Below are 25,006 nucleotides of genomic sequence, written 5' to 3' on the forward strand. Positions count from 1 at the left end.
GAATGCTTCAATGCTACGGTTAATCCTGGCTAGGTTCCTTAAACCTTTTCCTTTCATTAACACGAACGGATCCCAAGTGCCGGGGTAGTTTGTTTGAATTCTAGTAATTAATGAATTATTACCCTTATCGCCGCCCATATCACCGAACTCTAACTCATTACTTGGGTATTCCTGATGTCCGTAGTCAGCCGGCTTCTCACCATTGGCACCCCAAACGTAAACTATACCCAGCCCATGCGTCTTACCCTCTTTGTAACGAAAGTCTCTTTGCTGTGGTTTGAACTCATTAATTAACCTTTCCAGGGCTGCGGCGTCATATCGGTTATTCATTGGATTAAATGCCTTATCTCCCGGTAGGGGTACGTTAAGCTCCTTCAACAACCTCCTTACCGTAAAGGCAACGTGAAACCGCATAAATGAAATGTGGAACATGTCCGCGGCAACACCACAACCTTTAGTGGCAGCCCAAATAGCAAAGTTTAACTGCTGTGACCAATACCGCATGTTGGGTCCTGCTAACCATTCCCTGGCCTCTTTACCTGACGTATGCTTCAACATCGTCTCTTTAAAGATATTCCTTACTACTACGTTAAATGATTGCTTACCCACTAAAATCTCTAGATGCGTTACCAATTTTTCGAAGTTGTTTACACCACCTTCAGCATCGTAAAATGGGTAATCTTCCGTGGTTAATAATAGATTCCTTGGAAAATTAGGTGCTTTATAAACGGGCTTATGAACGGGTGTTTTTGGGTGTAATTTTTCCAATCCCTCTTCCAAATCCTTATTGCTGTAAACTAAGTCATTATACTCTTTGAAGTAAATCCCGTCAGATCTGCTTTCAAACTTCGAGGTTACTGCTTTGGGATACAATTTCTTAAATGCTTCCCAATTCCAGTGGCTGTTATGTGGTTGCTCCTCTATGTCATTTCCAAAAGCGTCGTACATTAGTATATAATGGATGTTATACCATCAGCACCTCCGCTTTATCCTGATTTACCTAGGGAGGGGTCTAACGAATTAAACGCCGAGAACTTCCGCTTGAATAAGGCAAATCTAATCCTCGCTTACTTGGAAGGGCAGACAAAACACTATGAGGAGGTCAGGAAGAAATACGTCAGAGCCCGGAGTACGCTACATAAGATTGCGATAACTTCAGGATCCATATCTGTTGTGTTAACGGGCTCCGGCGTTGCTACTTCGCTTACTGGACCGGGAATAATCGTTGGAGTTCCTTTGGCCGGCGTTGGGGCAACCTGTGGTATCATTTCGGCTTTTGCTACGGGTATTATGAAACAGTTGTCAAGCAAAATATCCAAGCATGACACGACAATAGCTCTGTCAAGGGCTAAAGTAAATACTATCACTGACCTCGTCTCAAAGGCTTTGCGTGACAGAAAGATAGACGACGTAGAATTCTCGCTTATCTTAGCTGAAGAGGAAAAGTACGAGAAACTAAAGTCGGACATAAGGAATAAAAAAACAGTCGTAAAAGACCTTTCCGAGGAATCTCGCAAAAAGATCTACCAGGAGGCAAAAGAAGAGCTTCAAAGAAAGCTTGCTCAGTAAACATCTGCTTTGAAAAGAGCGTGACGGGATTCTATTTACATATTGAACGTCAGTCTAGAAATTACGCGTAATATAAATTCAGTGAATTATTACGCGTAATATAAATTCAGTGAATTATTACGCGTAATACGAATTATTTGGCGAATTATTACGCGTAATATGAATCATTTAGCGAATTATTACGCGTAATATAAATTATTTGCATAACCTTATTTGGCAAATTATTACGCGTAATATAAATTCATCGTATGAATTACGCGTAATATGTTATTGTCGCCTCGGAATCCATCCTAACAGGGGGTGGCTGGGGTCTATTTCATAAAATATTTCGTAAATTACGTCAGGATAATAAGGAATATCCTTATCCAGCCGACAAAACATCCACTCGGCTTTTGTCATATCAGAAACCTCGGGAATAGACTTACCGGTAATTTCAGACAAAAGATAGGGAATAGCTTTGTAATATTTCCCTAGCTTTCATTTTTTCAATGTCTTCCGTAGACTTTGTGGGGTTGGCTCTTCTAAGTGGTCTATGATTTTCTTCCTTACTTCGTTGTTTAAATATACCGGTCGATAACCTTGGATATGACTAATCCAGTCCCTAAAGTATTTTATTCTCTTATGAGGTGTTTTCTTACGACCTCCATTAGCGTAATATTGCTCTCTGGTAGCATTTGGTACGGCATTACGAATATTCTTACCACACTCGTAACACTGTGCTGAAGTATCTTCTTCTATTTGCATTTTCTTACCACAACAAATATACTTATTTGGCTTAGTAGGTACAAACTTGGGTTTCAAGCACTTTACACAGAAATCATAAACAAACTCTTTACAATCTTCGCACTCCATATATAGACTAACATATTTGCGCTGTTGCCCCCAACCACACTTGGAGTGGGGATTGTCCGTAGGTGGATTTTTGACACGGGTCTTGCCCGTGTTGAGATTGCGCTGGAACCCCCATTCCCTATACTACTTAGAATGACAGTAATGTTATTCTGATTGTTGGGTGCTGGTATGAAGGATGGCTGTTGCAATAGCGTGAAGGATGCCTCATTTATTGTTGTGTGTGTGATGCAGGGGTGTGTGGTTCCAGAATTTTCCCCATAGAGATGTGCATCAATTAGCAAAGATTGCCAAATGAAAAAGTCAACTGTAATGGTGTGAAAGTGACTGTGAGAGTGGGAAGAATAGTCAATGTGCTGATTGTTGGAGAACTTCTTCATACACTGTTGTCTCTGAAGGATGAATGAATAGAAGTTTTACTTTGGGGGATGGGACTGATGGTGTTAGTGTTGTTAGCTCAGACTCGGGGATGGAAGTATGTCCTTGCATTCTCCAACTGCTTCACATTGATGACCAACGAAATGACCAACAGATGACAAATGCACTACTGCCTTGCTGCACATTGGGCAGATGCAGGGGTGCACTGTCATAGGCTGGTACTCCATCTGGAATAGCCTGGAATGATTATTCTGACCCTAAAAAACTGTAAAAAAAATTGATCTATATTATTGTAAAAATTTCATTTTATTGTCAGCTGTATAATACTTACATCAAAATACCTGGAATATAAATATATGAAAGCAAAATTCTATTCTGTTTTTGACTACTGTACCTCAATTTCAAGATAACATGTATTGTTTACAACATGGCAGCGGACGTGTTGTACAGTAAAAACCCGCATAAAAGAACACTCATTTTTGGAGTTGAGGCTGATTTTGTTCTTATTTAACGGGTGTTTACTGAAAATCAGCATGAAGGTGTTATTAAGGTGTTCTTAAAATAAAGGTTTCTAAAATGTATAACAGTATTACTATATATAGCTAGACTACCAATACATGTAGATGATATCAATGTGTAAGTTCAAAAATGCTATTAAAAAATTCTTGACTGCAATAATAACTGTATCAAAACAGTAGAAAAATAAATATTGTCAGGTCAGGCTTGAAGTCTGCTATACTGGTAACACTGTAACATAAACTCTCCCCCCATCAGTGTATACATGAGTACTGTACTGATGAGGAGGCATTTAATAGTGATTTTTGTTTTTTAAGAACACGTTTTAATATTTCAGGTTCTTATTTACATGGTACTTAAAAACCCCAAATTCAGGATAAGTATTCTTAACCCACTTGGTTTTTACTGTATCAGAATTACAACCAAGAGCCGAAGGCAATTGAAAGTCAAAGGAAATCCTAACAAGATCTCTGATGAAAAAGGACGTGCCATCTTTAATTTCGATAAATTTAGAAGAGAAAGATGTGAATTAAGGAAGGAAGAAAGTAAAAAAAAAAAAAAAAAAAAAGAAGAAATAATTATCGTTGATACAAGTCCGGGTAGAGTCCCAGCTCGAGTCCTGGCTCGAGTCCCGATTAATAATTTAGGTACACTCGACTCTTTCATAATATAAGAACGACGTGACACTTGGACATTTTGGATCTTAGTAGACTGCCGCACAACATCTCGACAAAAACTCCGTGTTCGGCAGTGCGAATTAAAAGAATACATCAGAGAGCTTTTGAAAACAAGAACGTAGTTATCTGTTTTTTCTTGGACTGGTTAGCTTATCTGCCGTATATATATATATTTTAAATCGACTGCCGGACACGGAGATCAAAAATATCTAATTGTCACGTCGTTCGTATGTTGTTGAGCGACGAAGAAACCTCGAATCTTCGACTTTGTAATTTCATCAGAGAGCTTTTGGAAACTAGAAGGAAGTTGTTAGGATTTCCTTTGACTGGATGGCTTATCTGCCTTGATTTTATTAAAAACGTTCGACTGCCGGGCATAGCGTATTTGTTGATATGCTGTCCTTCCCTGCTGACATCTAATGGTTTAACTGAATATTGAACGACTCAATTCTTTTCTGAAGAGATTTCAGCCGTCGTATTTTCATGATTGTTAAAACAGCTTTCAAACAGTATGAAATAAAGACTTCAATCTACTCACATCTGAAATGATCCAGAATCGATCTCTAATAAATGTAAAACTACGGAGAGAACACTTATTAATTATTTGCATCTCCGATCAGTACATCCAGTCTAGTCAGGCAAATAATTGGTAGGAAAATGACGTCACCGTAGGAATATTGTAGGATTCCTACGCCCATATAAGGAAGCAAAGGAGAGAGAGTAATTATTTTACGTGTTTCGTGGTACGTCCGATAATAGTTATTATTATATGGCAAGGTATTTTCGTGTGCTATGATTGGTCAATATTGGAGTCCATAACTTACAGTACGAGGCAGGGGCGGCAGAACAAGGGGAGGGGGGCAGGCCCCCCAATAATCATGATTATGGACTTATAACCAGTTGGGTTTATAACCAGCTGTTATGCTTTTCGTAAAAATAATTTCACAGTGCCCCCAATAATATTTTGCTTCTGATACCTATGCAAACCAAATATCAAGTCTCTCCTGGCCTTGCCATATGATAAATATCTTACTAACCCTTTTATTGGTCCATACAATGACTTATATGGATCCTCTTTTTTTTCAACTTTTTATGGCCCCTGTGCTATGTACATGCTTGGGCCATAAGGCATTGGAAAAATAGGATTTCATTTGCTGGGACTAGAAATCACAAACAAAATCAATTTCAAAAAATGGTACTAAGATGGAACAGGAGCAAAACACAGGCTTTGACCAAAGGATTATGGAAAAATTAGGGCTTTAAATGGGTTGACCCTACCCCTTCACTGCAAGTGTTGTTTTTTTTCTTTTTGTTTTTGTTATTTTTTTATTCTTGATTTTTGTTCTTGGTGTCATTTCTATTCTTAGAAATCCAGCTGATGAGGAAATTTCTACGGACCAGCCAGATACAACAATTGGAATGGCCAGAGGAGTACAAATGTTTTGGTGAACTGCTTGTGACACCGGTTGCTGGTACTGTTGGTGAAGTATCCATTCCAAATGAGAAACAAAGGCAGGACAAGATGGAAAATCACATTGTGCGCTTTTCTCCTATCAAGAGAGTTGGTATTGATAATACTGATGCTGCCTGCCTTGCTGAAGTTTATCAACTCATGTATCCAGATTATGTTGTTGATGATGTACTGAGAATCTCCGAGACATTTTCAAGAATAAAGCTTAACCACAGAATCATAATGAGCTCAGTCAATACAGGAGTATTTGTAAAGTCCTTGGACAGTGAGTTAAGACCTGCTCAAGTTAAGAGATTCTTGACGAATGATGCCATTATCTTGAAAGATGGCAAGAAAAAGAAAGTCACAAACATAATGGCTGAAGTCATGGTATGGAAACCACATCCTGAAAGAAATTGGTATCCTGCACCATTAGAAGTTTGGTCCACGGATTTGGAATCTGTGTGTTTTGTTCCAATCACACACATTTCTGGTCAGTTTATTAATGTTAAGTATAAAATTAAATTCAGACATGGCTTAGAAAAGGTACAAGTGATAATACCTCTTATTGGAAGATTTTGCTAGAACATTTCAAGGCTTAGAATAACGGCTGGTCATTATACAGTGTCTTAGCCAGTTGAATTTTTTATTTCTTTCAAACAACTTTTAGACATGTTGCTTAGTGACTTTTGATTAGGGTCTCTACCACGTACCAATAAGGTATTGGCCCTAATATTCCTAGGCTAAAGTACAGTTTATACCAAAAATAGCTGATGAAACTTTGTCACAATTCAGCAAACTTTGGTTTAAAGCATTATGGCTGTCTGATATACATGTACTATAAGTGATGTTTAACACTGAGCACTGCAGGACCAAATTGCATGTATCGTAATAATGTCAAAAGGTTAATGGGGCACTTGGATGACACCCCATTTTTTGCTTCAGAACCACTTGCAGTTGAGAAACTTTGATTTAAAAACTGAAAGAACAGTAGGGTTGAGTAAATGACCTCATTTACTTACAACTTTGATGCTGAAAATAGTTGATAATTTTTATCTGTAACGTTTGACTGACGAAAATATGTGTCTTGGCTACTGTTGGGGCCATATAAATAAGTTTAACCAACTGCCAAGTCGTTTTAAGAAATGGAACATTTTCATCCAAGTGCCCCTTTGAGAAATGTGATTTTACTTTATTTTTGTTTAACTCCATCCAAATATTACTAGCTGTCTACAGTACATATCAAAAGCAAATCAATGTATGTATTTTAATGATTATAAAGACCCACAATGCTATTTTAGTTTTGGAATGCACTATTTAGTATAGAGTGTTCACATTTTTTGAAGTACCTAAGAGTTTTGAGAATTTTTGAGATTTTATTAAACTTGTTTGTCATCTAAAGTCTTCAGGCTAATCTCTGGGCACACATGCCTCACCTTGATTTACAGCGCGTGGACCTGGTTAGGGCATGGCTTGGGATGACAACCTTATGATGATGATTACTAATTTATATTGTCCATTTTATTCATATAGAGTGGTTTTCATTCACCAGTGAAATACACGTTTTCATTTTGCATTTTGTCACACTCTGATTCTATTGTTTTTTATTGTGTATATCTGACTATTACAATTTAATTTGTATGTACTTTGATTCATGGGTTAAAGGGGGACTAGCACAAAAAATTGTCCAAATTTTAATTTGGTTGAAACTTTCCCAAAATACTCTCTATAGCTGTAATAATGACTGGTTAAAATATTTTCTTGAAATTCTAAATAAAAGTACTATATTTTTGGGCAAGGGAGAAAATGTACACCTGAGACCATAGCAGTAAGAGGTGGGAAACTGCAACTTACTCCACCCTTGCCTTCTTAAACTCTTGAAGTCTTGCCAGTGTTATATTTTTTGTAAAGAGGAGAGGAGGATTTACAGATCCTTCAATCAATAGAGGTAGGCTTATTAGTGAGAGGAGCTATTTACTCTGAATCAAAGTAAAGTTTATACATATATGAACCACTGGTAACTGAGGGGGGAACAAATAAGATAGAAATAGATGGACTATTCTTTTAAATTGGGCTTCCTGTGATGTTTACATAAAATAATTGGGAACCCTGTGGTAATTACCGCTGACCTTTGATCGATACTCATACGCCGCCATATCTGCTGAATTGTTAGCTTGAGCTAAAGAATTGTATGGTCATCCTACAAGTGTATTTGAGGACAATTTACATTAAAAACTAAGAATACACGACGCTAAGGTACGATAGAATGAATTGAAAGTATTTTGTTTTTGGTATTTGGTGCATTCTGTAGTGAATCAGTGGTATTGATGTCAGCCATTTTCCCACCTTTTTTACAGCAGCTTTGTTATTTGGATTTCCCAAAGTTATGCTGAAGTATATTGATTATAAGCACAATTAGTCGAATTATTTTGGTATTCGCATTATAATAAGAACTTACGAAATCCATTATGTGTTGAACTACATCTATATTTATATTGCTGTTGCAAACATGCATGGTCTAATTCCAGTCACGTGAAGCAAGTCATACATGTCCATTGTTGTAATAGGATGGGAAGACATTCGAAGGAAGCCAGAAGACGTTATAAAAAGAAGAGAAAGGAAAAGAATATTGAAGCACTTAAGAAGAAAAAAATCTCAAAGCATTTGAAGGCTGCAGAAACTAAAGTGATAAGTGATGACTCCCATGAGGTTGGTAACCATCAGCATTTGCAAGAAAATGAAGGGAGAGAACAACTTTCAGATGACCTTTTTGAGACAGTTCGTAATCAGCAGCACCCAAAAAAAAAACAAGAGAGACCAAGGTGTACTTGTGGGTTGAGTTTGCGGTACTGTTCATGTTTACCATATGAAAGAGACTATCTTTATTTGTCAATGATGAAATATTTTCGCAATAAGCACAAGCTGGACAAATTGAGAAAGAATCCACTGGATTAAGATTAGCAAGAATGTCCAATTAATTGCAATTTGTTTTCGTTTCCTTGAAAAGCTTCATGGGACTTTGAATCTACCCTTACGTAAGACATACTTACAGTGTCTCATCTAGTCAATTGAAGTACTCAATAACTTGCTTGTAAAAGGAAATTACTTTTAGTATAGACCCTAAGACAGCATAATAGCTTGTAGAAGGCTGCTCTGTGAGAATTTTGGTTATTCTGGTGTCTCATTGGGTCAATCGTAATATTATATTATGACTAAAAAATAGCTACACTTGATTTTTAATAATTTGAAAATTTGATAGATGTAATTCCAGAGAGAGTTCATCAGACATTTCAAACTACTCATTATCTTATTATCTCTACTTATTGATTAACCATTAAGTTTATGGTTCTTGATTAATTTAATGGTGCCGTAATAAATGTTGAAAGATCTTGAACATTTTACAGACTCAGTGAGTGACCACTTTCATGGTGAGATCTTGAAACTGAGGTGTAGAGTGGAGTGGCAGCAGCATTTATGAATGTGCACTATTAAGTAAATGAAAACTGCAATGCACAGTAAGCCTTGTTTGTCAAAAGGAGAATGATGAAATGCCTCTGGCTTGCTAACATAAGCAAACGAGATTACCCCTTTGAACACCTTTTGGAAACCTGTCTGGCCTCATACATATAGTGTTCCCAAATTCAATTTTAAGTTTATGGTTCTTGATTAATTTAATGGTGCAGTAATAAATGTTGAAAGATCTTGAACATTTTACAGACTCAGTGAGTGACCACTTTCATGGTGAGATCTTGAAACTGAGGTGTAGAGTGGAGTGGCAGCAGCATTTATGAATGTGCACTATTAAGTAAATGAAAACTGCAATGCACAGTAAGCCTTGTTTGTCAAAAGGAGAATGATGAAATGCCTCTGGCTTGCTAACATAAGCAAATGAGATTACCCCTTTGAACACCTTTTGGAAACGTGTCTGGCCTCATACATATAGTGTTCCCAAATTCAATTTTAAGTTTATGGTTCTTGATTAATTTAATGGTGCCGTAATAAATGTTGAAAGATCTTGAACATTTTACAGACTCAGTGAGTGACCACTTTCATGGTGAGATCTTGAAACTGAGGTGTAGAGTGGAGTGGCAGCAGTATTTATGAATGTGCACTATTAAGTAAATGAAAACTGCAATGCACAGTAAACATTGTTTGTCAAAAGGAGAATGATGAAGTAGCCATTGAAAATGCCTCTGGCTTGAGAAACTTTTGTTACATAAATTAAATTAATTACCAAATTAACAGATTATTTTCAGTTCAAAAAGATATAATCGAGGACGAAATTAAGTGTATTCTGATATTCTGTGATGCATATCAGTTATAAAATCAGCCAGATAACAAGCTTTCGGCCATATTTAGCCATCTTTCATTAATTTTAGTCGCTCATGTACAAATAGTTGCCACATGCAATCTGGCCAAAAGCTTAGCAAGTTAATTTAACAGTTAAAACATAGTGGAAACAATTTTATGATATAAATTTTATAATTGAAACACTTAGAGTGGTTTTCATGCCGTGCCTTAAACAATAAAAAAACCCAGAAGACTTTGAGCGTAAAACGCTAGTGTATGTTTCACGGGTTTATGAAAACCACTCTATCAAGTGCAAAGGGGTTTAAGGTTTGTGTGCTTTTGTGAATAAAATGAAGGAAATGTTTGTCTATAGTAATTGTTGGTTAACATTATGGCCGTTACAACAGCACAGTACAGTACAACATCACGTTTCGTAGTCAATAGTATTTGAATTGAATATTCGATACAAAAATTGTGTTAATCACACACTGGTTTACATTTATCTTCGTTAGTATTCAAGAAGTTACAAATGTTGCACGTATACCTGTATATTTAAACGATATGTGCCATCACAAGTATACAATCTGAATACTACCGAAACACTTCTGATGTATGTGACTGGCATACTCAAGAATATTTAATGTTGAGTATGCTAGTACGCAAACTCCAGTGATACCAAGACGTAAAGTTGTACGTACGTTTTCAATCTGAATACTACAGAAATACTTATAGTGTGTGCGAGTTGCATACTCAAGAATACTAAATGTTGAGTATACTAATACGTATACTCTTGCCGTACTCGAAACGTTAGATATGTGTGAGTATTCAACTTGTATACTAAAGGCATACTTCAAGTATGATCATGCTTTTTGAATACCCAAGAATACGTGAAGTACTGAAGGAATATGTCACTCTTGGATACTCTTGAATATTCAGTCTTTGGCACAGTGCAAATATCTTTGTTTTGGTTCCCAATGTTGATAATCTACGTAATAATCTTTCAAAGAAAATTGGACTTTTTCGACACATCAGTCCCTACTTAAAAACCACAGAAAGAAACATATTACAACACGATCATCAAACCTGCTATCATGTATTGCTCTACTCTTTGGTCATCATGTAACAGTAGCTCTATTAATAGGGTTATGCAACAAAAAAGAGCGGCAAGAATTATCTTGAATGTAGATAAATCTTCCCGTTCTATTGACTTGTTTAACGAGCTAAGATGGCTGCCTTTTTGCCAAGAATCTTACATCAACAGATGCACCATTGTGTACGATAAGATTAACGGGACCTGTACTCCTTACATCAGTGATCTCTTTGGAATGAACTCTGAAGTCCATAAAAGATGAACATGCTACTGTAAAATAAATGCCCGATGTCCAATATACAAGAAAGAAACAGAGGGAGGGCACACCATAAGTGTCCGCTGCGCAAAAGAGTGGAACAAATTAAATAAAAGTATCAAGGAATCTTCATCAAGAAAAGTCTTAAAAAGAACTCTATTTAAAATCTAGCTTGATAATCAGATTACGAATTTATGTTTTAATTCAATTAATTAAGTTTTATTACATTATTGAATAATGAATTTTTTCATTCTTCTTCACTCGCTCCACTCGTTCCTGTTGCATAACCCTACTTTAAAATTTTTTTTTAAACTTAGAATTTTCTAAGTCTCTATATGATGGCTCCCCTCCACTTCAGCAAGTGCAATGGGTCGTTCCACTTGTTCCGGCTGCATAACCCCCCTTTAAAATTTTTTTTCTACTTCAAATTTTCTAGGTTTGTCTACATATACCGGTTCATGTTAGCACTATGAATTAAAATGTGGGTATCCTGTGGCCATTACTGCCACCGAATAGCGAAATGAAGTGTCCTGTCAGGCCGATCCAGTGGATCCACTGGAATATCAACCCTCGTCCCGATGGGAGGGGACTTTGAAAAAATCATCTTTCACAAAAAAAATCTCCCAACCTCCACCCCCCCCCCCCCCCCCCCCCCCCCCCTTTCCCTAGATAAATAATGACCGGTCCCTAAGTGAACAAGTCTTGTCTGGCATCACGCGCTTTGGCACTTTGCAAAGTAGTCTTGGGAATTCTAACTTGGTATTTAGAATTTCATGTTTATTTGTAGTAGTCTTGAGAGCAAAAATGTATTAATATAACTTCAGAATCGGCTTGAAGAAACTGCACAAATATAGTACAAAACTCCTGAACGAAATCAGAATGAGCCTCGTTTATGTAACGAACAAAAAGGCATTAAGTATTAGCAATGATCTTCGGATACAGAGAATACTGCTTTCAAAAGTTGAAATAAATTAATGTGTAGTTTGTCACAATGAGCCATTACACAATGAGCCATTACAATTAGAATTCTTGAAAATCCTTGCCACCTTTTAATTTACAAGGAATTCCAAATAAATTTGAATTTCTAATTCAGCTCAGTCTTGAATTACAGCAGTCAGCAAAACGGAGCATGCCTAGAGATTAATTCTGTCAGGTGATAAGCTAACTCCGCCCCCTCCTTATAACATAGTAACTTTGATTGACAACTGCCATATGCTTCCTATAGCAGAAGCCCACAAAGGTCTACTGGGTAATGTCCTGTACACCTATCAATCTATGAACACGTCATTTAAATCCATATCTTGGTATTATTGCACAACCTTGAAATTTTGTCAAGCAGAAGACGACAAAAAAAACAAATGTATTTTATGAGCGGTATACCACAGGTAACCCGCTAATAATTTTATTCAGAAGAGTTCAAGCGTGTTACTTGATTACACATGTGCTCTCTTGCATCAAACTTTGGAGAATAAGGCCTCGTCCCAGAGGAGGTTCCACTAGTATCCCAGAATGCATTGTGTTTGATACTATATTATCACTTTTTCGGGACGTCATCACTTTGGTTTGACCGGCTTAGTGTGCACAACAAGATGGCGGTGTTCAGACTCGGCAAATGCTTTTCAAGATATTTCATTATTGTATGTTCATTGTGTTTCAAAAGATGATTTTTCTGTTTGTGTACAAGGCCTTGAAGGAGTACAAGTCGTTTTAGACTCGTTCACGTCAGTTTTTTGGAGAAATTGAGAGAGAGACGTGTCGCTCTTGTTCCAACAACAACGAGTGACAACTCTTCGATTGATTACTTGTTCAATAACGTCCGTAGCCCAGCTCTTATTCGCCTTACTTCAACATTTAGTATAGGAGTAAGTAAGGTTTATTAAATATTTTTGTTTTGTATGAAATGGGCTAAAAATATCACACCTTTTACGAGTGGCGTTTGTGATAGATTCTCGTAAACATACTTCAATTGTGACTGTCCAAAAGACTATAAATCATGGGCCACTTTTGGTCATTTCAAGGTTTTGCTTTTCCTAAATATCTGAATTACACATAATTGTTGCTTAAACTTAAAATACTCAAATATATGAAAAGCAGCATTTACTTGATGTACCATATAAAATCCAATATGACATCAGGTATGACACCGCGTGACAAAGTGAACTCGAGCGATATAACTCTTACAATTGGCGTAAATCCAAACAAATATGTATGTAGATTAAGAGTATTATTAATAAACAATACAAGTTCATGAGGTTTTACCTCGTACAGGTCACGTAACAGCTGCTACGGAAAGTGCAAGTCGCACACCGCTACACACGAGTAGAAAGCGACGCCATATTGGAAAACGAAACTCGCAAAGTAACTTGGGATACTAGTGTATCCTCCTCTGGCCTCGTCCACACTATGCCGGATAAATTTGAATCCGAATTTTCACACCGAAACCGAAAAAAAAATTTCCGTCCACACTAATACGACTAGCCGGCGTTTTCAAATTGTTCCACTCTGGAGACCGTATTCGAAAAAATTCGTTTTCGGTGAAGAATTGTTCTGGACTCGCTCGGACTAGTGTGGACGAAATAGAAATTCGGATTCAAATTTATCCGGCATAGTATGGACGTAGCTTAATACTTCAAGGTTTTCCAAATAATATCATAGATCGCTGAGCTTAAAACAATCATTATTTTGCAGTTTTTACCTTGGATTCCGCTAAATGAAACCTCAATGAACAGTCTGTTTGATGAGCCCGTAAAATTCAATACATCGTACAAAATATAGACAATTTACCGGCAAACATCGCAAAATCTCTAATAAAGCATTAAAGCATAATTCATTTGGGATATTTAAGTTTTTTCAAGCAATAAATCGTTCAACTTGAAGCTAAATTGTTGAGAATGAATCCCGCCAAAACATGGCGACAAGCAACCGAACTCTTTACGGTCAATTCAACTCTAAAATATCGCTCTAAATAAGTGAATTAAACAATAAGTGGTTAATATGATAGGTAATTTACCTTTAGAATGCAGTATGAACCCATAAAGATCCATATTTGAGGAAGAAAAGGAGCATTTTTAGTCAGAAAATATTCACACACCAACTTTTCTCGTCGACTGCTCCTCTGATACCACGTGCCTGCCTCGTTTACATTTCAACACAAACCAACACCACAGGGGAGGGGAGGGGATTAATTCATTGTTCAAAGAAACTTCGCGTAACTTTTTAACCCTTTTCCCAGTGAAATTAAAATATTTCAAACAAACGATTCCAGTTATCTTTTTCCCAACACAATACAACAATTATACAGCTATATTTATTTTATCCTTATGAGAAACTAAGCTATTTTTAAAAACTAAATAATTTCCTTCAAATTTTCTTCAAAAGGATTATTTTTACTGGTCATTTTACCGCTTTACCACAATTTCGGGACATTTTTCGCTCACACGAAATACCACATCATTTATTATTTTCTCCACACAACGCTAAGCTCACATGTTGATTCTTGCGAAAGGAGGATCACCGGACAACATGCAGAAAACCTTCATAGACTTTTTTTTTTTTCATTTTATTCCCATTCTCTTTTCAATTGCTTTAGTTCACTATATTCGTTTCAAGTTTTACTTTTCTACTCCATTCATTGCTGTTCTTGTTTTCTGTTTGTTTTGTAGTGTTATTTTCTTCTGTTCTAGAAAAGATTGTTCGCGCTTATTTCGTCATCCAGCATAAACACATAAAGTACCTCAAGTTTTGAAGTTAATTCCGTCTAAGGCCATACCACAGAGAAAAAACCGGTTCTCGTCCGATCACCGAAGTGAAACTCGGTAGGGCCAGCGTAGTACTTGGATGGGTGACCACCTGGGAATAACTGGTGCTGTAGACTTCTTTTCATTTTATTCCCCTTGACTTTTCAATTACTTCATTTCACGTTATTCGTTCAACTTTTAATTTTTACTACTCTACTCACTGCTGTTCTAGTTTTCTGTTTGTTTTTTTAGTGTTGTTTTCATCCGTACTAGAAAAGTTTGCAGCCGCTGAAATCGTGATGCAGCATAAAGTAGCATAAGTTGTGCAATCTCTTCTGTCTACGGCCATACCATCGAGAAAAAGCCGGTTCTAGTCCGATCACCGAAGTGAAACTCGGTAGGGCCAGCGTAGTACTTGGATGGGTGACCACCTGGGAATGATACTGGTGAAAAACGCACTGCGCACGCTCGGAGATGGCGTAGCGTAACTAAGGGCAACTTATATTTTTTGATGCCGGTGTTTTGATTATTTTACAAAATCGCAAAACTTAAGAAAAATACTGAAAACTTAAAGTTGTCCTTTTCGCAATAGCAAGATAATTTCGATTGCGATACACTGCTGATTTATACAAAAAAAACTTTTGTTTATACAAAGCAAAAATAATCATTTGAAAATGCCGCCACTCGCGGCCCGACGACGACATCCAACATGGCTAATTTGCATTTTGGCATTGTCTCAATTTGTCAACAATGTAGGCTCGGTTGGTGATAAAAAATGCGTTTTTTCGACGCAAACTAGAAGAAAGCAATGCTATGGTCGTGTCAGTCCATGTAACATCAATCTTGCTCGTGCTGCTGGTGTAAGTGAAGGAGAAAACATATGTATTTTTCATAAAAACAAAGTTATGAAAAGCGATCGACGGTGCTCCTGTCCTTCGACGTGGGGACACAGCAAAACACTACACAAACATCCAATTCCAACACGAATGTTTAGAATTTTGGACATAGCTGGTGAAAAGAAAAATGGATATAAACCTGGCACAAGATGGTGCAACAAATGTCAACAAAATGCGGACGCAATGTTAACGGCGAAAGATGAAACGCCGACTACGAAGACATTGAGAAAAAGGGTAAGCTTACGAAACAATTTTAAACCATCGACAGTCAAAATATGAACAATAAACAATGGTAAAAAATTTCATTGATAGGTTTCCGACCAAATCATCGATAACAACTATGTCAAAACACGAAGGAGACTACAATATGACAATAATATAAACCATCAGGTAAATAAAAATGAATAAAAACGAGTTTTAAAATGCATGGATGATTCAGTTTAAAATTGAAATTCATTTTTTTTCTGTAGAATGAAAACATGTATCTAGAAAAAAAAACACCCTCTCCACCAGAAATCAAAACGAAAAAGGTAGTAGTTTTTATGTGGATAAACTGAAATCTCAGTGATTAACAATTATCATATTATTATTATTTAAGTTTTAAAAAAAATAATAGAGTGCATGCACTAAAACCGTGAACATTAAATAGTACTAATTAGTACTACTTCATGCAGAATCCTTTATTTTCTATTGTTTAATTATCACTATTTAGTGCTAAAAATTAGTATTTGTTTCACGGATTTAGTGTGAGCACTCTAATAAAATAAAGCAAAAAATAATTTTAAAAATTAGTGGTTTTTAAAAACCCGTGAAACAACTAATACTATTTACTATCTAATAGCAGGTATTGAACAATAGAAAACAAAAGACTTTAAGCGGAATAGCACTAAATAAATGAGTATGAATTTCACAAGTTTATGAAAACCTCTCTAATATTAATAAATAAAAATAAATAAAAAATTAACATATAATTAAATATATGAATTATGTAAGTAAATAAATAAATTAGAACAAGTCTCTAACAACAGCTTTATTGTATCATTTTTCTCCTTTTTACAATAAAGTGCAAACAATATATATGTGAAATATTAGTAATACTAAGTTATACTGTTTTATGCTAATTATATTGTTCAGGTAATACTATTCTGTACAATTTAGTAATAGTGTTTCAACGATATATTGTTTCCACCTTGTTTCTTTTATTTTACAGTTTCGAAAACTTGTTACAGCTTGCTGGGGATAAACCATATATCCCTATACTTTATACATTTACATATAGCATACTATTATTTTTTTTACCGTGTTTTTCTTATTATTATTATTTATTATTATGGTCTTGGGGTCGAGACAAAGATTCACATACACCTGCAGTGGGAGTACCGTCTCCACTCAGATTATCTGTCTAACAGAATTTAAAATTATTATAAGAATGGTCAGGTACTCGTTGAATCTGGTGTTTGGAAAGAAACTGGAAAACTGGAAAAGTCTGAGACAATGAAAGGTAATGATGGTATTTCAATTCTGTTATGCAGCATACATAAATAAATTTCATCACAGGTTTTAGTTGCAAATAATCTCCAGAGCAATAAACATTAAAGCAATATATTTAGCATTAAATAACATGTTGAGGGCATTTAATCCATGAAATAGAAATTGCTTGTAAAAGTATTATTATAACAGTCAAACAGACTCAAAAGAAAACAATGGAACAGAGTGTTAGTGTAATATCTATTACACAGGTTTAATGACCTCACAATATGATGTAGTAACTCTAGTACTATACTCTAAGTACATTACAACTATTTTTAACAACCACATCTTTGCCCTTGACACAAACACTCACATAAAGCTGCATGTTTATATCTAAAGAAAACATTTATATTACAGGAAGTATTAGTGGGAGCACTATATATTAATTTTACAAATTAATGTTCACACACAAACAAAATTTATGTTTTCAGGCATGACGTTTGAAAACCTTGTGGCTAAATTCCAGTGTGCCTTGTACAACCACTATCAGACCATGGGACCAGACCTGTACAATCCTAAACTTATGAGGGCATTTGCTGAAAAGACTTCTCCTGGTCTTTATGATATGCTTCTTCACTCCATATCTAGAGATGACAATAGAATACAAAATACTGGTACCAGGAAAGAGATACTAGAACAAAGGACCGTTGTTTTACTGCATACCCTTGCATACTTTAGGTGAGTTATATTCTTCTCAAGTGTTCTCTTCACATCCCGCGTGTTTTTATCAGAGTACAATACGCGGAAAACTGTTTTTTAATGCTTAAGTCAAATCAATAAAAAGATGTTTGTGTTTTCCATATAGGTCACAGAAAACATCCCATTTACAAAGAGATAGTGGACTTTTTCTTTCTAATCACGGTTTATCAAGGACTGACCAGTCAGCTGGTTACATAATGGGTGACTCTATTCACAGAAGATCTATAGATGCTGAAAGAAAGAAAATGGTGAATGGTCATGGATCGCTTTTAAAATCACAAATTACAACTGCAATTGATGTGAGTACCAAAACAACTTTATATATTTACAGTACTGTATTATTTGACTGTTTATTAATTAATCAGTTTATTGACTGCACACATGCACAAGTGCATAAAATAATCATATTCAACTAGCGTGCATGGTCTGTATTGTGGAGAATTTTCAAACCTTGTTTCATTTTGTTATTATAAACAAGAAGTTTATGCAATCAACATAATTCTTATTTTCATACATTCACATCAACAGAAATCTTGTCTGGTAATTAACATGATTGATGACTTCCATGTGATCAGCTCCCCAAAACAACCATTAGACCTCAAGAAATCTACATCAATCGACATGATGACCAGTTTATTAGACATGCCAACTGTTGCTTCGATTCCTAGACCACAAGACAGTTTAAGCATCCACAGAACAGTTAAAATCAAAGTAAAACAAGTGACTAAAGATTGTCGTGGGGGAATAAGCCATGATGATGTGGTGAAATTAGTTGACAAGTTCCTAGACTGCAGTTGCACCTTTCTGGAGGGTCTTCCTGAAAAATACAAATCAATAACACCTGAATCAGTTGAAAGTCAAGTTAAAGAATTAGGGTATGTCTTCGTACATGTAATGCAATCAGATGACCATAAATAACATTTAACAATTATTAAGTCGAGTCGTGCAAGAGCTGATAGCCAACTCGGCAGCCATTTATGATGAGAGTGGAATAATTGTTTTATTATACAGTCAATCACTGGATCATGAAAAAATTAAATGTTCCGTTATCATTTTTCATTAGAAAGTGTGTTTCTCTACTCATAGTATACAAGCTGATAGCCTAGTACTTAGTAGAGTAGCCAATCAGACCGTGCGCTTGCTCATATCCAGTGATTGACTAAATTATAATAATTGATATTAATATTTTTGAGATTTGACATTTGGTATTATTTCCGTATTAGCATTTATTCCAGCCATGCCCAAAGCGATTTACAAACCCTGCAGTCTTGTCTACTTATTGATGAAAGAGAACAAACACTAAAAAGTATGGAAGACTATAAAAAAGCATTGAATCACATTCTAAGAGTTGCTCCAGAATTAAGAGAATACATGAAAAAAAACCTAGTACCAACACCTGGTGATTGGCCAACATGGCTCTATATCAAGAAGCTAATAGCTCAAGCTAACAGCCATAACACTATCCTAACTTCCCTCATCCCTGAACAAGGTCCATTTCATGTTAGTTTAAATCTACAAGAACAGATGGTCGTACAATATAACTTTTTGTTTGATAAATTGCATCAACATTTATTTTCAAAACCACTCCTACAAAAACCTAAGCCACATCAATGTTCCCTGCTCATAAGTTCAGTGCCACTTGGATGGCTTATGGTGCGTGACAGAATAATGGCCAAATTTACCATGTGTAAAGACCCTCAGTATGTACTTGTATTATTTCTTCTGGAAGAAGTAGTACCTTTGGGATTCTTTCAGTACTTTGCTATCTTTCGAAGTGGTAATTTAGAACAGTACCTTACTGTGATGGTAAGGATTGCCATCCTGTTTATCATTTGGAAACGAAGACATTATAACAAGTCAACCCTGTCAATGCTCAGTGACATTGAACACCAAAGGAAAAAACTTCCACAATATTTTGAAACAAAAAAGAATTGGCTATCACTTTTTACAGAAAAGAAAGTCGAAATATTTCACTCTGAACTTCGAAACAAAATCACACCATGGTCTTCTGCTGAGTTTATTCAAAATGTAGCAAAATGCATAAATGCTCAAAATTTTCAAATTTCATTCCAAAAACATTTTGTGAAGAATACGTCAAAGGGAAATCACAAAAGGGACTGGACAACTATAGCTGGGATGAGTGCTGAATATCTGATCAACTTGTTTACATCTGTTGCTCAAAACGTTGGAAAAAGTGCAAAGGTAATAATGAAGGATTGTTATTGACTAAACATGAACCTTTTTAACCGAGCATGAGGTCTGACTGCAGAAATATCAGACCAAAGTGTTGACATTATAAAATAAGCACAGCAAGGTTTGTGCAGAATAGCCCAAGGTCTGATATTTCTCTTCATTATATGACTGACAGCTATAATTTCCTGTAATTTGATTGGCTCGAGCCCAGTCTGTATTTTGCCAATTTGCCTACATATGGTCGGAATCTTTGGGAATATTTCTTATTATCCGGATCTACCTCGCATGGTTGCACATGTATTCTCTGAACTGTTGAATTCTAGATTCTAGCACACCCTACATGTAGTTTGTAAACACGACTTCATTTTTCATTTATAGAAAAAATTACAAAGTCATATAGTAAAAAAATTATTAAACTTGCTTGCTTGGTCTGTACAGAGAAATATCAGACCTTGTTTTTTTCTGCACGGCCCGCAACCTTGGGCCCATACGTTCAAGACCTTGGTCTGATATTTCTCTGTGCAGACCAAGCAAGCAAGTTTAATAACCCTTTAGTACAGATGTACAGAGTTAGCAAGACTTTTTTATTAATATGTGACTTTGTCTCTTTTTCAATTACATTTACAATTCAAAATCTTAAAAATTGAAAAACATGCACAAAACCCAATCATATTGCAATCATAGACAGTCATACAAAATTTTTCCTATTTTTAGACAACTGCAACTCTTGAAGACATTTATTTTAATTATGATCTTACCTGTTTCACAGATACCAAGAGATCTTGATAAACATGGCAAACCAAAAGGAGACATTAAATTCTGGTTTCCAACATTTGATACAAATGTCAGTAGTACATGTATGCCTCTGGGTTACAGTTTCGAAGAGAAATATCCCAATACTGATCCTTGTCCTGACAGCAAATGTGATCTTCAAAGCTGTAAAGGAAGTGGCACTTTCCGTCGTTTGAACTGTTTTCACACTTTTCATGATGTCTGTTTAGATGTTACTTCCAACTGCCCCATATGTCATGACAAATTACAGGAGAAAATTGAGGAGCTATCTGCAAAATTCAATTCTTCGCTTCTGGAGCCAACAAAGTCAAAGCACAGAAGTTGCACACCACAAAGCATTGATGAAGCAGAAAATAACCAATTACATGTAAGACCTGCAGCCTTCTACAATTCATTGGATTGGGATCAACAAATGGAAAGATGTGTCCAGGATATAGCAAATGTACCACAACCGATGAATGAAACAAGACTGGTTTCTGAACCACCAACCAGCACCATTCACCATAATCCAGTTTCTGCATCAGGGACACCAGGACCACAAACAACACCAGTTCCTCAACCACCACACAGCACCAATCACCATAATCCAGTTTCTGCATCAGGGACACCAGGACCACAAACAACACCAGTTCCTCAACCACACATGTACAATCAGCAAAGTGCGATTCTGTACAAATGCCTTTCTTCTACACATTACTGGTTCTTTCCTCATCAGATTTCCCAATCCACAATCAATGGTAGGCATGGTAGCACTGCTTGTACCCTTATTGCACTTCTCATGGCAAACAAATATCACACTACAAAGCCAGTTCTACAATTGTTTCCTAATGGCATTTCAAGTGCATGGGTACCACTACTTAGGTCTTCCATTCTAGAAGGAAACAAAGTCCATGATGATATATTCCAGCATGCACCTGTGCATCTACAAGTGGAAATGGCCTCAAGGCTTCTTGTTTCACAGCTTAGCAAATTTCAACTGGGTCAAGAACTGCCAGTTAATTTTACAGCTGTCATAACTGATCCAGCAACAAGTAACCTGGAGTACTATTTAAGGTCCATGATGAAATCCAGTACTGGTTCAAGTTCTGCAATAGTGACATTCCGTGCTAATACTTTTACTTTTGTCAAAGGACTACAAAACAATATCATTCTTCTGGACAGCCACATTCACCACCCACATGGAGCTTTGATTGCATCTTGCCCCATCAATGACATTTCCAGCCTATTACAATGGATGAGATGCACACACTTAGCCACAAACTTCAACCTTTGTACACTGACCATGATACACTTTCAGTAGATGTACGGATGTAAAATGCAATCAGCATCATATGAGAAGCATAAATTTGAATACTATTTTAAGTGTTCTGGGTCCAGTCGTTGGAAGAGTGGATTTTATCCATTCGATCAAAGTAACCCACTTTATACTCTGTAGTAGTACAGTAGATTTTTAGTACTGTAACACTCTAAAACCTCAAATTTTTCAACATTCCAGTTTTGGTTCATAATTTCAGACATAAACTTCTGAAACTGGCTATAGTTTTTTTGTTTTTGCTTATTTTGAGAATGGCAGATCTCCAGAATTCAAATTCCTATGCTTCTCACATGAAGTTCATTGTGTAAGCTTATTTTTTATAAACGGTTTCTTTCATGTTTTAGCAAGTTTTATTGTTATAGATATTTATAAGCTTATACATGTATTCACATCTGCAAATTCGTTTTCTTAAGATAGGGGTTCAAAGTAAAGTCTTGCATTTACTAAAATTATTTAACATGGCTTTAAGACGCCTGAAATTAAATTGACTGGTAATTAAAATCTTACAAATTTTAACAGTTTTTATATGAAATCCAGAAAAAAAGATGTGTTTGCAGATAATCACATGGTCGGATTCTATGTAAAGAAATCCAAAAATATCTGTAAAATTCCAAAACGAATATTTATAAAATAGCCCTGTTGGTTAAAATAAAACCTACCTTTAGATGTGATCAATTGTTATTTCCATTGAAGCCACAAAAAAGTGATTAAAAGTCGAATGTCTTCGTTTTTATATGTTCACACTCTTCGACTGTCCGCCATTTTGTTTTTTTTCTCCCAACGCATGCGCAGTGCGTTTTTCACCAGTGTCCCTGGGAATAACTGGTGCTGTAGACTTCTTTTCATTTTATTCCCCTTGACTTTTGGATTGCATCATTTCACGTTATTCGTTCAACTTTTAATTTTTACTACTCTATTCATCGCTGTTGTTGTTTTCTGTTTGTTTTTTTGTCCCCTTGACTTTTCCATTGCTTCATTTCACTTTATTCGTTCAACTTTTAATTTTTACTACTCTATTCTTCTGTCTACGGCCATACCACCGAGAAAAAACCGGTTCTCGTCCGATAACCGAAGTGACACTCGGTAGGGCAAGCGTAGTACTTGGATGGGTGACCACCTGGGAATAACTGGTGCTGTAGACTTCTTTTCATTTTATTCCCCTTGACTTTTCAATTACTTTATTTCACTTTATTCGTTCCACTTTTAATTTTTACTACTCTATTCATTGGCTTTCTTGTTTTCTTTTTCTTTTTATTAGTGGTATTTTCTTCCGTTCTAGAAAAGCTTGTAGTCGCTGAAATCGTGAAGCAGCATCAAGTAGCATAAGTTGTGCAATTTCTTCTGTCTACGACCATACCACCGAGAAAAAACCGGTTCTCGTCCGATCACCGAAGTGAAACTTTGAATTTTGCAATTTTGTAAAGTCAGAATAAATGTAAGAGAGAAGTGAAGTGGTATACCCGTCAAGCAAGCTTATTAATTTATCAATTCTTACTGGCTTTGGAAGATGACTTGGCAGCGTAAGGACTAGCTTTTGGGAAATCGTTTATCACTTTGGGGTCGAAAATTGCAATTCATGGCTCTATGGCTGCCTTCACACTTAAAACAACTATGCTTGAAAGAGCATTCCAATCCCTTATGGAATTTGTAGCAAAAGCCCTTAGGGACAAAAAGGATGTGCGTGGGGACGTCTCCTTCACATTAGGGGTGGACTGAGCACGAAGCCACAATTCCAAATGCTTATGTCCCCAAGAATACATAGTTGGGCTTTGCTGTCGCAAGAATCGAAAATTTTCATCGTAATATTTCCAATTTTGACCCCTCGCTACCAAGTCGTGGATCAACTCGCTATATTTCATTAAAGCTGGAGCTTCAAGAGGGCATTTCTGAGTATAGATACCCACAAAAACCCTAAATGCACTATTCCAGACCTCGATTGTATTGATGCGCTTCGGTTTGAGAGAAGATTCGAGACACAATGAAGGCAATTGCCCATCATTGGGATTCTGTATTGTGATATGAAATTTGCTCTCTAGCACTGGGTTAACTAGAAGACTACCAAGATCAAGTATTCATTGAGCCAGATCTTGGACTTTAGCTTATCTGATACCCGGGCATCAATGGATAGGTCAGCAGAACGAAATAATGAAGTTGGCAGCGAACCAGGATTTTGAGTAGCCATAGGTAGCTCACTTGTTATTTGGCTGTGGGCAGCATTCACTGAAGATGGCACATCACTGGCGCCAGTGGCAGCAACTTCAACAAGTTTTGACATGGGAAAACGTGTCAAATGTGGTGGGCACATTGGATACTTTGAATAGAGTAGAAGACTATATGGAATTTAGTCATTGTAAGACAGAAGAAGGTCCGTGGATTCGGTTTGACTAAAATAGAATATTTTGTAATGCTGATAGAAGAGAGACGTTTTTCGTCGAGGCAAGATTTTTACGGCCAAATTTAACCAGCATAAACGAGTCTTGGTCGCAAACCCCAAAGCAAGCCTCCGTCTCTCTGAGAGCCAGTGTTATAGTGGCTCCATCGGCTCAAAAACACCACACAAATTATTGAACAGAGGATTCTCCATGTACATAAAAAGTTTGGTCTCGAAAATTTACCTTCCCCGAGTGAGGAAAAGGAAAGAAGACTCTTTCCTTTCTCTCTCTCGGGGAAAGGTAAAGGAGACCCTGCTCGCAGGGTAACCTCAGAACGGAAATATTGCGAAAAACGTATCTCTTTCCCTACGCTTCTTAGTAAATTTGCCCCCCAAAC

At 36.4% G+C, this 25,006-nt stretch overlaps 1 protein-coding gene, 1 long non-coding RNA gene, 1 other non-coding gene and 2 pseudogenes across 3 annotated transcripts; 3 read left to right on the top strand and 2 right to left on the bottom strand.

Annotated features, from left to right (window-relative positions):
- Positions 1-2,555: 2,555 nt before the first annotated feature.
- Positions 2,556-14,177, bottom strand: LOC148907881 (uncharacterized). Its single transcript, XR_016120869.1, has 3 exons — positions 14,086-14,177; positions 4,528-4,677; positions 2,556-3,061 (listed from the first exon to the last, which is right to left on the bottom strand). It is a non-coding gene; the product is annotated as an uncharacterized LOC148907881 (long non-coding RNA).
- Positions 14,178-14,830: 653 nt separating this feature from the next.
- On the top strand, positions 14,831-14,949 carry LOC148907882 (5S ribosomal RNA). Its single transcript, XR_016120966.1, has one exon. It is a non-coding gene; the product is annotated as a 5S ribosomal RNA (ribosomal RNA).
- A 4,296-nt stretch (positions 14,950-19,245) lies between these two features.
- On the top strand, positions 19,246-22,567 carry LOC148907883 (uncharacterized). Its single transcript, XM_089035763.1, has 2 exons — positions 19,246-20,139; positions 20,900-22,567. Exons 1-2 carry the CDS (start codon positions 19,246-19,248, stop codon positions 22,220-22,222), a joined length of 2,217 nt encoding a protein of 738 aa, XP_088891889.1. The 3' UTR covers positions 22,223-22,567.
- A 693-nt stretch (positions 22,568-23,260) lies between these two features.
- LOC148907884 (5S ribosomal RNA) lies at positions 23,261-23,379 on the top strand (annotated as a pseudogene).
- A 385-nt stretch (positions 23,380-23,764) lies between these two features.
- Positions 23,765-24,512, bottom strand: LOC148907885 (uncharacterized; annotated as a pseudogene).
- Positions 24,513-25,006: the final 494 nt, after the last annotated feature.

Source organism: Actinia tenebrosa, unplaced genomic scaffold (genome assembly GCF_029948245.1).
Source record: "Actinia tenebrosa isolate PJP-AT-01 unplaced genomic scaffold, QUT_ActTen_1.0 PGA_scaffold3__52_contigs__length_22856419, whole genome shotgun sequence".
In the NCBI taxonomy this organism is placed as follows: Eukaryota; Metazoa; Cnidaria; class Anthozoa; order Actiniaria; family Actiniidae; genus Actinia; species Actinia tenebrosa.